The following is a 16,863-nucleotide window of genomic DNA, read 5'->3' on the forward strand; positions in this document are numbered from 1 at the left end:
GAAAAAACATTTTATTTTTTCTTGTGTATACATTTTGTTTTTTTTTCCATGTAACTAATATATATACTCTAACCTTGTTTGCCATTAAGAACAACTTTGTTGTTGTTTGTTGTTAACTAGAACCATGAATTCATGTTGCAAGAATATTCCCACTACCAAATGAAGATCAACTTCCATTTTGTCATTTAAAGTTTTAGAGCCCATATACATCAGAGGCAGGATTTAGACAGGTTTTTCTCATGTCCTCTCTCTATCCATCCTGAGAATCTTAAAAACATTTTTTTATTTTAAATTTTTCATACTTTTTCTTTTAAAACCACCTTCATTTAAAAATATATGCCTTCTCCTTTCTTTATCCAATAAACTATACCATGTAACAGAAAGAGGAAATAAAGCATTAGTCAGTATAATGTGTCTCTCTGCAAGTGGTATATTATACCACATCTACAGTCTCCATAACAAAGGGAAAGAGAAACATTTTCTCTGCTTTTCTCTGGAGCAAGCTTGGCCACTGTAATGATGTAACATTCAACTGTAAGACATTGAATATCTCATCTTAATTTTTGTTATCTGCTTTAATTGTTTGTTCTGACCTACCACCCACCATTTCTACTTTAGAGGGTAGAAATCCAAGACAGTTACTTCGTGAGTCCCATGGATCCTCAACCCACACATCTCAATAAGGGAGAAACACTAGCTCCATTCCTTTCGTTAATTCTATTTGTGTTTAGCTGGGTTTTTAAATACTTAGATTGGGAGTGGAAGAAGGGAAAGAAGCTTCTGCACTAGTAGGCCAAATTTAAAGTTACAAAATGGAAGCGGGAGGGAAATTACTGTTTGAAGAAAAATTATAGAGGAATGAGTTACAAAGAGAGTTGATAATAATATGGGCTCCATATTGGGGAATGCTTGATGGGAGCTGCCAGATAGAAAACAGCAAGAACTGAGATCTCAGGACAACTGGCTGCATCTAGAGATTCCTTCTTAATATTTCTAATTGGTTTTGTGAAGCACCCATTGGGTAAAACAAGGGGCAGGTACTTAGGAATAGGCAAACAGTGTGCCATGGACTGAATGATGGGTGGCATTTCATGGATTGGAGTTCGCTTATGGCTGTGTTACTTGGAAGGTGCCAGTCTTTGCTATGAAAGGTTGGCTTGGGAGGCATCTCTAAAGTGTTAAGAATCTGGTAAAATTCTTAAGAACACAGGTTTTTAACAGATTTTGAGAGTCTGTGAACTTGAATGCAGGAAAAGGATCTTTATTTCAACAATTGGATTCCATAGTAGTGCTTTGTATTTTATTTTAAAAATTTTTATTAGAAAAAAATCAGTTTTCTCTCCTTACCCTTCTCCATTGTGTGTGTGTGGGGGAGAACAAGACCCTTTTAACAAATATTCACAGTCAAGCAAAACAAATTCCATCGTTGGCCATGTATGTTTTATTCTGTACTCTAAGTCCATTTGTGTATTTTATTTTATGTATTTAAAAATATGATTCTTAGAAAGCATCCATAGGCTTGTCCATCCTGCTGTTGATAGCACTAATGCTACAAGTAGGTTCAGAAATGCTGTACAAGGATCCTTGTTAGTTATGGGCTTGATAGACAGAGGCTGAGAATGACTAAAGAAAGGCTAAAAGATGTGTTTGGGAGCTTTCTCCTACCCACTTTTTATTTATAGGAGTACGAGTTGTGGGGGAAGAGTATAGTTTGTAACACAAGATGTTGGAAGTATAGTGGAGGAGTGTAGGGGAGGAGATAAATAAAGGGAAAATTTTAATTGCAGTAGTGTAGACAAGAACTCTTTGTATGTTCTCTTTTTTGGTTTGGACTTTAGTTAAACCTGGATACCTGAGACAGAAAAAGGTCATTCATTTGGGGCACCTCAAGAGGAGCTTTTCTGTTTTAATTTACCTTAAGTTGGAATCAGGTCTATTTAGCTCTAGGCCTTCTTTTCTCAGATTTATGAATATAAATGTCCTTGCAGTGTTGTTGTAAACTTTGTTCCTTCTGAAAATTAATCACCGCTTAATAAAATCAGTCTTTGGGGGCATCAAATTTGCTCAGGTGATTGTGTAGTAGAAGCTGGCTAACCAGAATATTCTTCTCCTCTCTCCTCTTTTCTTTCCTCTTTTCTTCCCATTCACTCCATCTCTTTTCTCCTTTCTTCTTATCTTTCCCCTTCTCCTTTCCCTCTCTCTTCCGTCTTTTTTTCTTCCCTTTCCCTTTTTTCCTCTCTTCCCCTGTCTTCTCTCTCCATCTCATTTTTCCCTCAGCATTCTCTTACCCTTTATTTTTCTCTCTCATTTCATCTCTCCCTTCTCTTCTTCCTATTCTCTCCATCTCTCCCCATCTTCTCTTCCCCACCGTTTCGTCTCTTCCTCTTTTTCACACTCCCTTCCTCTTTCCCATTCTCTAGATCAATTTGAACTGTTTTAGCAGAGGCATCTCAGTATCATTCTGTGTGCATACAAAAAGTGGTTAGTTTTTGAAGAGTAAACTCTTAATGATTACTATATATGCCTTTTAATTAGAATAAATTGTGGCAAGCTTTGTTATAGAAGACAAAGCTTACTGAAAGTAAATGTAAAAAGAGGCTATTAAGCCTCTTAATTGAGGAACAGGGGATTCTAACTGATCTTTCAATTTCAACATTCTTTTTTATCTATAGCTACCAAATTTTTTCATACGACTAATATTCTTATGGGCCACTTGGATTATTATTTATCTCTCTTTGGTATAGTCCACTGAGCTGTTGTGTTTTTAAATTTAATTTTCAAATACCAATTTTATTAATGCTATTTTTTTATATTGCTGTCACTCCCCCTTCTCTTTTCTCCCCTTGACTGCTAAAAAGAATCCTTATAACCCTTTTTTGAAATTAATATACTTTCACAAAACCAAGCAACCTATTGGCTCTGGCTAACCCCAGCACATTTCATTTTGCATCTGCAGGTCCCCCACCCCATCTGCCAAGAGGAGGGAGACATGGCCCTTACTCAGTTCCCTATTGCCTTGAGCAGAACTCGCACATCTCTATTTTGTTTTCCTTTAGTTGATTGTAGCCCTTGTGTAAACTGTACTTCTGGCTCTATTCCGAAGCACTGAGGCCCTGAACATAATGTTTTCTGCTCTGCCTTTCTCTGGCAACCACCATGGATTTTGGCCTGGCATTGGGAAATGGGCAGTGTGTTGCTGAGCTTTGTGAAACTGAGAGACTGCTTCATTTCTCCAGATTTATGAGCATCATTTATTAATACTGCTCATTTCTAAAAAAGACAAACTCTATCTCTCAATTTTAGATTAATTTAAGTCTTGTGCAATGCCAGATATATTAAAATATTGTAATAATCACTTTCTCCAAGCATATCCTTCCCACAGTAAGATCGTCATTTGTAATGGAATGGTATGCTATTATATTTATTATAAGCATCTTTAGAGTCTAATTGAATGTTAAGAATAATAACTAGCATATATCTAACACTTTAAAGTTTAGTAACCATTTTACAAATATCCTATTTTATCTTTACAACAAATCTGTCATTATCCTCATTTTGAAGATGAGAAAACTGAGACTGAAAAGGATTAAGTGACTTATTCAGCATCATACACCTAGTAATTGTCTAAGGTTGAATTTGAACACAAATCTTCTTGTCTCTAGAGTCCAGAGTCTGTTTACTATACCAGCTTTCTGCCAGATGGGCTTTAGAGATCACCTATTTTAATCCCATCACTTTATAGATTGGGAACTGTTAACACATATTTAGGTGAACTCAGAAGAAAGGCAGGTGCTGTTCTATTGGCACTTTTTCTTACTGGAACTCTTTCTCTTTTTTGAGAAAGTTTAATATGTTTTTGAAGCTGTCTTACTTAAAATAGTGCATTTAAAAAAATAAAATTCAATTGACTTTTTTTTTTGTTTTTATGTCACCCACATTTCACATTTTATCCATCCCTCAGCCCTTCCAAGAGTTTCAGTCTAATAACAAAGAACAGAAAAAGAGGGGGAAAATAGTACAACAAAACTTACCAATAAAAAAAATTTTTTTTGACACTACGCAACATTCCAAATTTATGTTTCCCTATCCTATCTTCCTGCTACTCTGTCATAACAGGTACTTTCTCATGTATGGTATATAGAATGGATCAGTGTGGGATTGTTGTTTGGCAATATTAATTGACTTTTTAAGAAGTGCTTGGTAGTTTAAATTAGAGGCATTGGATACTATGCCAGTAGGCCACATGTAGCACAAGACACTCCAGAGTGTGACTTGAACCAGATTAAAATGTAATTGGGAAATATTTAGCAGAATAATAATACAATAAAACCTAATTATTACATTTTAAAATAAGCCATTGTGCTGCCCATAGGGATTCTTATGTATGGTTTAGTGGCCCCCATTGCTATTTGCTTTAGATACCACTGGTTTAAATCATTTTTTTAATCATTAGATTTGGAAACTCATTTGTCTTGGATTTTTCCAAACTATGTTTCTTAAATCAACTGCAGTCAAAAATTTTATACTCCAGATGGTGCTATTCCCCTACTTATTAGGAGTAGTTTGCATTTCAACATTTTGCTGTGTTTCTGCCTTACATTAAGTCAAACACATACAGATGAACTTAATGGTAATACACACATACACACACATATGCACATAAATAAAGGTCATGGAACTGCTGTCCTCAGAGAGATTGCTGGGCAGTGCTTTGTATCCATTTTGTTTCTAAGGGAATAATGGGGGACTGGGCTGTGGCCCATTCCCCTCCTTGGCAAGCATGGGACTTGGATTTGGGGGATTTGTTCATTGTAGTCTCATGTGATTTTTTCCTGTTTTGTTTTCAGATCCGAGGGTTTCTATCAAGATTTGATCACGTCCTTCCTGTCAGCCTGGCCTTTGACAAGTGTACTGCTTGTTCCACTAAAGTAAGTCACCCTGTGTCTGATTGACTTGCTTTATTTACCACTTTAGTGGCTTGCACTTGACTTCTGTATTGCCATAAATATAACAAGAGACACGAAGCCAGACTTGCAGAGGGTATCTGGCAACCCTGAGACTGAGGAGCTTTTCTTTTTCCATCTCCTTAAGCTCTCTAACCCGTATTGTTCTTGCCAAAAAAGCAACTAGCCTATGAAGATTTGGTTTATAGTGTCTGAACAAAAGACTGAATTTCCTACCTCAGATCCAGATCAGTTATTGGAGCCCCACAGTCTTGTTCACAGCTTCAGCTTCTCTAGCCTGATTTCTTCCCCCTGGTCTGCCTCCCTTGGGTCTGTCCTGTGTATCCAAGGGATGGGGTGCCGAGGCAGATTTTCCCCCTACCACCCAGTTGTCTTTGTGTAGTAAATGAAAAGTAAACAAAGATTAGGGTCTTGGGAGGCAGCCAATAAAAGGGCCTTTCAGCTTTGATCTTTCCAAAAAGGCTCTAAAAATAGAGCTGGGATGTTGTCCATGGTAATGGAAACTGTTTAATGTATTTTTAGACCATAGTTGTGGCAGATTTTAAAAATAAGTAGTCTTTAAGATAATCTATTTTATTTTTACACATGTACGTATGCCATACATGATTTCCTTTGGGGAACTTTTTTATCCTTTTAACACTGTCCCCAGGACCTTTTTTTGACTGACAATCTTTGATGGGTCCAGATCTTTATTTTCAAGCTGTGTGTGAAATTGTGCTAGGTCTGTACTTCATATTATGCCCACCTGCTCCTGGCTTCTAGGTGTATTTTGGGGGGCAAAAGGGAGGAAGGAAGAAGAGTTGGGTTTCAAACGCAATTCCCATTCTTGAATCTTCTTTGCCAAATTCTTTGACCCTACACTGAGAAAGGCACCTTTCTGAGGGCGTTCTAGGGAGATCTAGTAGTCCAATTCTTAATTTGACTAATACATAGATTGTCATAGATTCTGTTTTGGTGCCAAGGAATTCATTTATGAGTCTTCCTCCTTCTTCTCTCCAATATCCTATGCTTAGTTTCCCTGTTATACTTAACTTGTATGATGTATGTTTAAGATTTGAGTCAGTCAGCCAGCATTTGTGTGCCATTCATTGTGCTGAGTCCTAGGATACAGAGTAAGACACAAACACAGATCTTCCTTCCAGGAGTATTCTCCCAATGGGAAAGATAGCCTATCCCCACTATCCATTAAGAGAGTAGGTATGAGGTGTCTCAGTGAGCAAAGCACTAGCAGCCAAGAACATTAGCAAAGACCCCCTTTCCTGAAGGAAGTAGAATTTGAGCTTACTTTTGAAGGAATCCAGGGAAGCTGAGAGGTGGAGCTCTTGTTGCTAGTCCTTTGCTTCTGCCAGCTTCTGCCTCTAGCTCAACTCCGACTCCTGGCAATCTTCTGAACTGACTGACTGATTGAAGCTCTTTTTATGCTCTTTTAGAGGTGTAAACTCAAAGGTTGACTCCTCCTCCGAGAGTGGGATTATGGGAGGTGTGAATTCACAAAGTTACAAAGTTAACTTTGTGTATCTCCCGTACTTGTGAACTCCATTGTGTAAACTCTCTTAAAGGTATGAGCTCTAATGTGTGACCTCTAATGTGTAAACTCTTAAAGGTGCAAACCCAAGCACACAAGCATTGCTTCCATCAATTCCATTGAGTTATCTATCACCTTGTTTCAAGTTCTGGCTCATAACAATGAGCACTCTTTTTTTTTTTTTTTCATTCTTAGTTATCACCAAGAACACCATTATGATCATATATATGTTCATATATGTATTATTATGTCTTCATTTCCATTTTTTATTTTCAATAACTTTTTCAAAGTAGCTCATGTTCTCATGATTTAGAAATTTATGGATGTCTACGTGCACTTTTCCTTGTAGAAATTGAGGCTTTTGGATTACTTACTTCCAGAGGAGCACATCTTACTTTCTTTGAATGGCTGAGCTAATAGGTTACAAAAGAGTCTAATCGCATTAATTTTTATAATGAAATGGTTTGGCACAGGTGTCAGAAGTTTACCTTGTCTTTTGTAGTTCTCCCTGTTCAGTAAAAGATAATTGAGTTATTTTAAAATAAAGTGAAAGAACTCTCTCATTTTTTTCTTGTTATATTTCTAGTAATGTTTACCTCTTTACAGACTGTGTTTACAAAAGAATTCCTCTCAACAGAGAGCAGAGGAGATGATTTCTAGCCTTGAAATAAAGAATCATTCCCTCTCTCTCTTTACTCATTTGGTAGTGAGCATTAAATTAAGTACAGGTACACTTTTTTGGTTTTAACAAAATGATTTCCTCTTGGTGGTCATTCTAAAAGAGGCCTGTTTTACATAAACATGCTTGACGATTTAATACAAACTGACTTGGATTTTAGCAACTCTGCTATTCCCATAGAGATCGCTTTTCATGTGGTTTGGATATTAAGTTTCTTTTGTGCTGAAAAGATTGCTTCATTGGTACACGTATTTCCTTACAGTAGAAAAAGAGTTTATTTACTTGGCCAACTTATTCTTTATTAGCAGAGGAGAATGTCATTCTATATCATCTATAAACCTGATCCAAATACTTTGACATGACAAATCCAATTATATTTCCATCTTTCTATAGAATAAGATTTTTTTCTTAGTGTATATCACAATCTTTTTCATGCTGAATCATGTCATACATAGTTGTCATTGTTTTAGGAGGATTCTTTAAGCCTAAAAATGGCTATTTTAAATTTCCTGATGAAATAACATTTTCCTATGGCCATTTTCTTTTTCTCTTCTTTTTTGTAGTGAGAAAAAATTTTCTTGATTTTAGCTGTTATCATGGGTAGAGAAAAAACCAAAGAAGGACAGGCTGCCAACACCTATGCTAAGAGTTTTGGCTTTTACTCATTGTTCTAACTGTGATGAGCCTTTTCTCGGGTGCATTTTTCTCCTTTCTTCATGTGTCTGTAGTTAGAGGTCATCAGGAATCTTTATTCTCTTGACTACTGCCTGACTTGCTAAGTAAATTCACATTTTCTTTACTTTGAGGATGCTGAAGGTGGTAGGCAGGAGTGGGTACATTCTTTCATACAGATACTTGTGTGAGATCTCTCTGAATATTATGAAGTGGACCTTCCATTCCTAGATTTAGAGATTTTTTAGATTTCCAATCATGACATTTGTAGTAAGTACCTATTATGTGCCAGGTACTGAGAAAACAAGGACAGGAATGAAACATTCCCTGTTCTCAAGGAGCTTATGTTCTATCCAGGGAGACAACATATTGGTAGCGATATTTACAAAATAAATTCCAGGTCATTATTTTTGGTAAAAGGGCCCTAGGAGCTTGGGGCGATCAGGAAAAACTACATTAAAGACATAGATTGAGTAGCATTTTGTAGAAAACAAGGAATACATGCTAAAACTTTTATTGTCTATGAGGCTTTTAGAGTCCAGAAAAGGAACTTAGGGTTGTCTAGTATAATGCAAAGTTCTTTCTACTGAGAAAGTAAAATTTTGAAACCAAAAATCTCATGTGGAATTCTTTCTTAGTATAATTAATATCACTAAAATTTTCTTGTATTTTTCTTTATTTTTTTCATCAATGGTTTTCATATATGTGTGCATATATGTTCGTGCACACACACATATACATACATGCATATATGTATATATGTATTTAAAAGAATATCCAGAATTGCAGCCTTCATGCTATAAAAAGTAAAGCAAGGCAACTTGAAGTGATATATCCAGCAATAAACTTGTTTCTTAGACCCAGGAACTCATCCAGAAACTTTTTCCACAGATCGTCAGAGCGTCTCAGAGGAGTTTGCCTAAGAAGTGTTTCTGTTCTTGTTACACAACTTTTCCGCTATAACCTTTGTCTGTGATATGGAAGGAACAGGCTGTTAAAAAGCAGGGAGTTCCTGGTCTTTGTTTGCTTCTCACCTGGGACTTGCCTGTTTACTTCACAGATAGAGCATGAGGAGCTGAGAAACCCAATCTCAAGCCTTTAATGAGTCTTCAGCTCCTGTGCTTACCATAAGATTGGCTTTTCTGCAGCAGGATGGGTGGGTTATGTTTAAACTTGTTGGCTGGAGGTTAGTTGCTAGTTCTTTGGGGGTAAATGCCAGCCTGGAGCAGACTTTGATAGCTTATTCTCTTGTGTTGGTCATGACTCGCCCATACATTTACTATTTGGTTTTTATTAAATAAATGAAGTCATCAGTAACTTCATCCTTCTGGCTCCCTTTGTAGTTGCTTCATAAACATGTGGGGCCATAATGTTGGCCTATGGCTTCAAAACTGCTGTCCCAAGAAACCAGCTCAAGAAGAACAACTCATGCTTCTCCATAGCTTTAAGTTTGTGAAGTTCCTATTTCACCACAGCTCTGTGAGGAAGAGGGCTAATGTTAGCACTTACTATCTTAGGGCACAATGATCTCCCAAGTATGGGGGGACATGGCTTTAACAAGCCAAAGCCAGAGCTGATTCTCAGGCTGTTAACAGGCAGTCCCAGGGAAATTAATACATATTCTTGCAGAGACCTGGAAAGAAAGGGGCTACTCTCTCAAAAATATCTTTTCAAATTCAGGGTGTTCCTTGAATTTGTGAAGCTGCTGCGGTTAATTAAAAATTCCATTTAAAAGCCTTCTCACTTCATCTCATCCCAGAGAGCTCCCTGATATCCCCTGATATTGCAAAGAGAAAACATGGAATAATGGAGAGAAGGACCAAGAAGTCTAGATTGTGGTCTTTGAGATGGCAGTGACCTGTGTGAATTAGGTAATCTCCATTTCCTCATCTGTCAAGTGAGGGCATTGGACTAGACAGGCTTGAAGACCCCTTCCAATACCATTTTTTTGTGCTGGGCTACTTTTCCTTTTCATTTTATTTTCAGTTATCTTGGGAGAGCAATGTACCAAACAATCCTCTGTTTGATATGGCCTAAATCTTAACCATTTCAAAATATTGACCAGATTTTATTGTAAAGATCTCTTCATGCATTTGCCAGGAATTTTTGAATGCTGCTTCTTTGTGGCAAATATTACTCAAAATCTGGATCCTTACTGCTGTGTTCCAGAAAGGTCAAAAATCTGTGACCTGGAAAATGATGAGTAATTCCCTAGGTCCCCTTATATATCTCTCTTACCCACAGGGGCCTCCAGCTTTCTATTTCAATGTATGATGTATTCCATATGTGTGGCTGGATGATGATAGCAGCATATAGCTACTTTTCTCAACAGTCCAGAATGGCCTGATCTCCACAACTGCTTAATCATCCAAATGAAGGAGGCTGTCCATGGAGAATCATTATAGGGGAGTTAGAAGCTCCCAGTTGAGGAGCTCATGGTTTTTACCCTCTTGGCTCTTCCTCTACCTTTTTGAAAAGCTTTCAGAAAGTACTACATTTTCCTTTGCCTCTGTTTCTTTATATTTAAATGGGAAACAGCTGATTCCCCCCTTCTCCCCCAGAATGGAAATTATGTATACTGATGTGTATCAAAACCCCTTTGATTCCTCAGCCTCTAACATTGGTGACAAGAAGGTGACAAGTGATCTCCTCTGGCTAGAAAAGATATCCCATATAGAGGATACTGACAATGAAGATATTTTGTCAGAAAACAGTCAAAACAGAAAACAATTAAATTTAGGTAAAAAGGATAGAATTGAGTATAATGCCCAGATATAATTTAGCTTAAATGATAGTAAAAACTTTAAAGGAACTCACTTTTAGAGCAGTTAATAGCATGGATCTTTCTGGGTTCCTATGACTGGTCAAAAGCTCCAGAAAGTTTTGCCCCATATGTCCTTCATGCAAACATAGTGCTTGTAGGTAGTGTGCCTTGTGCTCATCTCTGTCGAAGATATAAAGGTGGAGAAAGCTTTACCTTCACTAGCTCAGCCAAAGGCCTAGAATGGAATTCATCTCCCTCAGTTTTCCCTGTTTTCCTTCATATCCCAGTCTTGAAGTCTAGCTTCTCACTCTACCATGTGCCTGAAACGGCTTGCTTCAGTTCTCAGCAGTCTATTAACTGTTACATTCAGGGCCTTTTTCTTAGTTCTCATCTTGATATCTTTGTGCATCTTTTGCTATTGTTGACTACCTGGACACGAAAAAATTGATCAATTTCTTGATTATTATATTGGTGGCTTGGCTTCTAATCTCTTCCCTTTTCAGTTTATTTTCTATATGCTGCCAAATGGTTATTCCTAAAAACAGATTGTATCATGTCACTGCCCTTCTCTTTAAAAAAAAAAAAAAAAAAAAAAACTTAAATTTTTTGTTAGATTTTTCTCAAAAAATTTTTGACAAGCATTTTGTGAAATTTAGAGTTCCAAATTCTCTCTTTCCCTCTTGCTTTTTCCCCTCCTTCAGAAGTCAAGCACTTTGTTTTTGATTATACATATGAGGACATGCCAAATATATTTCCGTATTAGAAATGGTGCAAAAGAAAATATAAACAAAAGGAAACAATAAAAATAAATTTGTTGTTTAAAAAAAAAAAACTTGCTTTATTTTGTCCTCGGAATTCATTATTTCTCTCTCTGGGGATGATTAGCATTTTTCATCATGGATCCTTTGGAATTGTCTTAGATCATTGTCATGACCTGAGTAGCTAAGTCTTTCACAGTTGATCATCCTTACAACATTAGTTAGTGTATATAATGTTCTCCTGGCCCTGTACATTTCACTTTGCATTAAATTCATAATTCTTTTTTTTGGGAGGGGGGGAACCATCTGGTTTATCATTTCTTATAGCACAATAGTATTCCATTACAATCATATGCCACAACTTGTTCAGCCGTTTACCAGTTGATGGGCATCCCTTCAATTTCCAATTCCTTGCCATCACAAAAAGAGCTACTATAAATGTTTTTATACATATAAGTCCTTTTCTCTTTTCTTTGATCTCTTGGAACTATAGGCCTAGTAGTGGTATTGCTGGGTCAAAAGGTATGCACAATTTTATAGCGCTTCAGGCATAATTCCAAATTCTTTTCCAGAATGATTAAATTAATTCTCAAGTCCATCAACAGTTCATTAATGTCCCTATTTTTTCACATCCCCTCCAGCATTTGTTATTATCTTTTTTTTGTCCGGTTAGCTAATCTGATACATATATTTTAATTTGCATTTTCTAATCACTAGTGATTTAGAGTATTTTTCAATGTGATTATTAATAATTTTGATTTCTTCTTCTGAAAACTTCCTACCTCTATCCTTTGACTATTTTATCAACCAAGGAATGACTCTTATTTTTATAAATTTGGCTCAGTTCCTGTATATTTGAGAAATGAGGCCCTTCACAGTTATGATTATTACTAACTACATTTCTCCCCAGCCTATATTCATCTACTTATCTTTCTTTCTTTCTCTTTATCCTGTTACCTCCTTTTTGAATCAATATAATATGAATGAGGTTCAAGTGTTGTCTCTTCCACCACCATTTTTCCCTTCATTATAAATGCTTTTCCCTGCACACTTCTTTTATGACACCTCTTTTATGTGGGATAATTTTCTCCATTCTTCCTCTCCCTCTCCTCCCCCCCCACCTTCTCTTAGGGAGTTCCTCTATCTTAACTATCCATTTTTTAAATATCATCCCAACATATTGACTTAGTACCACATCCTCTTTTTCTTTGGAATCCTTCTGATTTCCCTAAATATGATAAAGTAATTATAAGATGTAGGTATCTTCTCAAATAAAAAGATTCACAATTTAATGTTATCAAATCTCTTATACTTTCTCTTTCATGTTTACCTTTTTATGCTTTTGAGTCTTCATTTGAAAGTCAAATTTTCTATTCAGTTCTTTCCTTCAGGAATACTTGAATAAATATCCATTTTGCTCTTTGAAGGATTATTTTTAGTTGTCAATTATTATAATCCTAACTTGTTTGCCTTCAGGAATATTATATTCCAAGCCTTCTTCTCTTTTAGTGTAGTATCTGCTAAATTTTGTGTGATCCTGACTGTGGCTCTACAATATTTGAATATTTTCTTTCTTACTACTTGAAGTATTTTCTCTTTGACGTGGGAGCTCTAGAATTTGTAAAATTCTTGGGAGTTTTCATTTTGGGATCTCTTTCAGGTACTGATTGGTTAGTTCTTTCAATTTCTATTTTATCTAGTTCTAGGATATCTGGACAGTTTTCCTTGTTAATCTTTTTGAAATATGATATCTAGGCTCTTTCTTCGATTATGGCTCTCAGATAATCTAAAAATATCTAAGTTATTTCTCCTCAATATATTTTTCAGATAAGTTCTTTTTCCAATGAGATATTTCACACTTTCTTTTATTTTTTCATTATTTTGACTTTGATTTGTTTTTTGGTGTCTCTTGAAATCATTAGCCAATTCTGATTTTTAAAAAAATTATTTTAAATTTATTTTATTAAAAAAACAGAATAAGAAAAAAGAAAGACCGAAAAGGAATACAAAACAAAATGAAACAATACAAAAGAAACATTGCTATGTGTCCAGCAGAACATCAGGGAGGATTCAAAATACATAACAACAAATTACCAGTTCAAAAAAAATTATATATATATATATATATATATATATATATATATATATATATATATATATATATGTATGTATGTATTAGTAGAAGAAATTCTATTCATGAGTATCCATCTTTTCTCTACTTTCTTGTAAATTGTTCTTTTGTCTGCTGCTGTGTTCCTTATTTACTTTATTCTTTTTTCCCCTCTTTTATCATGCTACCATCTCTAAGCAGGCTATAGTTAAGAAAAGATATGTTTATTATACATATGTAGAAAAATACATATATACACACTCCAACATCTGCATATACACATATCTTTTCAATTCCTGCTGACTCTTTGCTTTAATTCTGCTCCTTAACTTGCTTTGCTATTACTTAATCTCCCCTATCCAGGGATCCCTCCCTTGTCTTCTTCCCTTACCCTTTGCTTCCCAGTCCGCCCATCCCTCCCTCCTTAGATTTTGGAGGGTACTATATACCCTTCATGGTATATATGTAATATTGTCTATTTAACCCATTCCCTATAGGGTTTTCAAAACTACGAGCCTTCCTCCCCCCTCTAACACCTCTGTGTCTAGTCTTCCTCTGTACTTCATTGGTATAACATAATTACTATTTTTAGCTTTACTCTGACCCAGTTTTTCTTTTGAAGTGTCCTATTGTTGATGTCAGTCTTAAACATATGCTATACATTTCCCATATAAAAAACCAATTTGTTCATGTTAAGTTCCTTGAAATTGATCTTTAGCATTGCCTCTTATATGTTAAATTTTCTATTAAGTTTGGGTTTGGTTGATAGAAAGTCCTGAAAATCTGCAAATTCATTGAATGTCCATTTTTTCTCATTCAATATTATGGATAATTTTGCTGGATATGATATTTTTGGCTGCAGGCCTAGTTCTTTTGATTGTCAATAAATATGATTCCAGGACCTGCGGTCTTGTATTGTGGCTGCTGATAAGTCCTGTATAATTTTAATTGTAGCTACAGCATATTTGAATTGTTTTTTTTTTTTTTCCCTTGTTTCTTGCAAAGTTTTCTCTTTGATCTGGGGGTTTCAAAATTTGGTAATAATGTTCCTATGAGTTTTCCACAAAGGATCTCTTTAAGGTGGTAAATGGTAGATTTTTTTTTTCCTGTTTTTACTTTCCCCTTATGTTCTGTCATTCCAGGACAATTTCTTGGATTATTTCTTGCATTATTGTGTCAAGGCCCTTTTTTTGGTCACAACTTTCAGGCAGTTCAATTATTCTTATATTTTCTTTTCTTGATCTATTCCCCTGTTTACCTTTCTATGGTTCTCTTGAGTCCTGTGCTTGTAGATTAAATTTCTTGTTTAGTTCTGTTTTTTTCCAATAGATATGATTGAAAAATTTCTTTCCCTGAAAGATAATGCTGAATTTCCCTGGGTAGTTAATTCTTGGCTGTAACCTCTGGTCCTTTGCCTTCTGAAATATGGTATTCCAGACCCTCCAATCCTTTATTGTAGAAGTTGCCAGATCTTGGGTAATCCTGACTGTTACTGTTTGATATTTGAATTGTTTTTGTCTGGCAGCTCATAGTATTTTTTCCTTGAGATTATAGTTTTGGAGTTTTGCAACAATGTTCCTTGGGGTTTTCCAGAGGTGATCGATGGATTCTTTCAATGAGTAGTTCCCCCTCTATTTCTAGAATATTGGGGTAGTTTTCCTTAATAATCTCTTGTAGGATGCTATCCTGGCTCTTTTTTTTGGTCATGGCCTTCAGGTAGGCCAATAATTTTTAATTTTTCTCTTCTGCATCTATTTTCCAGGTTGGTTGTTTTGTCAATGAGGAATTTTACATTTTCTTCCATTTTTTTTCATTCTTTTTAGTTTGTTTGACTGATTCTTGCTGTCTCATAAAGTCATTAGCTTCCATTTGCCCTGTTCTAGTCTTTAATGTGTTAGCTTTTGTATCTCTTTTTCTATTTGGTTTATTTTATGTTTAAGGAGTTGTTTTCTTCAGGAAATTTTTTCCTTCCTTTTCCAAACTGTTGACTCTATCATACATACCTCTGATTTCTTTTCTCATTTTTTCTTTTTGCCTTTTGAAGTCTTTTATGAACATTATCCAAGCAGCTTCTTTGGGCTTCAGACCAAGATATCTAACTCTTTGAGATTTCCTCCGTGGACATTTTGTCGTTGTCTGAGTTTGTGTTTTTGGTCTGTTCTGTCACCATAGTAGCTTTCTATGGTCAAGGTTTTTTTTCTCATTTCCCCCCCTTTTCTTTTGGTATTTCATCTTTTTTTTACTTTTAAGGTCAAGTTCTGCTCCTGGGGTAAAGGTGACGCTGTCCCAAGGGAGCTGGTTCCTTCTCTACTGAGGCTCTACAGCACTAGTGGGCCTGGCATTTCCAATCAGCTGATTCCCTCAGTTTTCCCAGACTCAGATCTCACTTTGTGCTTCCTTCTGAGGCTCCACCCACACCCAGCTATCCTGGAGGGGTCCGCACTTGATGATTCTGTAGAGTTAGCCCAGAGGTATTTTCACTTCAGACAGATTAATCCCTAGCCTGGGGCCTTTCTCCATATCTTGTAGGGTTGTATTGTAGGGTGTTCTGCCCCAAGTCTTCTTGATTTTTCACCAGTCTATGTTTGCCCTGAGGTGGAAATTTGTTCCATTTGTGGACAAAATTTGGAAAGCTTGAAATTTACCAATCTACTCCTCTGTCTTCCTGGAATTCTCATCCCGGATTCTAATTTTTAAGGAATTATTTTCTTCAGTGAATCTTTATTCCTTTCTTTTCTTTTTCATTTATCAATTCTGCTTTTTTAAATTAATTTTTCCCAGTTACATTCAAAACAAAAATTTACATTTGTTTCTAAAATATTTGAGTTCTAGGTTATCTTCCTTTTCCCCACACACAATTAAGAAATCATTGTGAAGTTATGCAAAACATTTCCGTAAAACTCAAGTTGTACACAGAACTCATAGATCTCCCACCCTAATGAAAATAAAAATCCTCAAGAAAAACATAGGTTAGAGAGAGAGAGAGAGAGAAGAGAGAGAGAGAGAGAGAGAGAGAGAAAGAGAGAGAGAGAGAGAGAAAATGAATATACTTTCATCTGTATTCAGACACAATCAGTTCCTTCTCTGGATATGGATAGGATTTTTTCATCATAAGTCCTTCAGAGTAGTCATCGATCATGGTACTGCTGAGAATAACAAAATCATTTTGCAGCTAATTATCCCAGAAGATTGCTATTACTTTGTATATAATGCATTTCATTTTGCTTGAGTTCATGGAGGACTTTCCAGGTCTTTTTGTTTTTCTTCCTGAGAGCATCCTTGCTCATCATTTTCCATAGAACAATAGTATTCTATCACAAACACACATAAACACATATTGTTTATTGATCATTGTCCAGCAAATGGGCATCTCTTCAATTTCCAATTTTTT

At 35.9% G+C, this 16,863-nt stretch overlaps 1 protein-coding gene across 2 annotated transcripts in view; it reads left to right on the forward strand.

Annotated features, from left to right (window-relative positions):
* The window catches only part of ATG7 (autophagy related 7), a 258,698-nt gene that overhangs the window by 78,226 nt on the left and 163,609 nt on the right, over positions 1 to 16,863 (forward strand). For both annotated transcript variants that reach the window (XM_051982383.1, XM_051982392.1), the window contains exon 17: positions 4,848 to 4,928. In XM_051982383.1, coding sequence (XP_051838343.1) covers positions 4,848 to 4,928 — 81 coding nt within the window. The remainder of the gene's footprint in view (positions 1 to 4,847; positions 4,929 to 16,863) is intronic.

The sequence above is a fragment of the Antechinus flavipes genome, chromosome 1, assembly GCF_016432865.1.
Source record: "Antechinus flavipes isolate AdamAnt ecotype Samford, QLD, Australia chromosome 1, AdamAnt_v2, whole genome shotgun sequence".
Taxonomy (NCBI): Eukaryota; Metazoa; Chordata; class Mammalia; order Dasyuromorphia; family Dasyuridae; genus Antechinus; species Antechinus flavipes.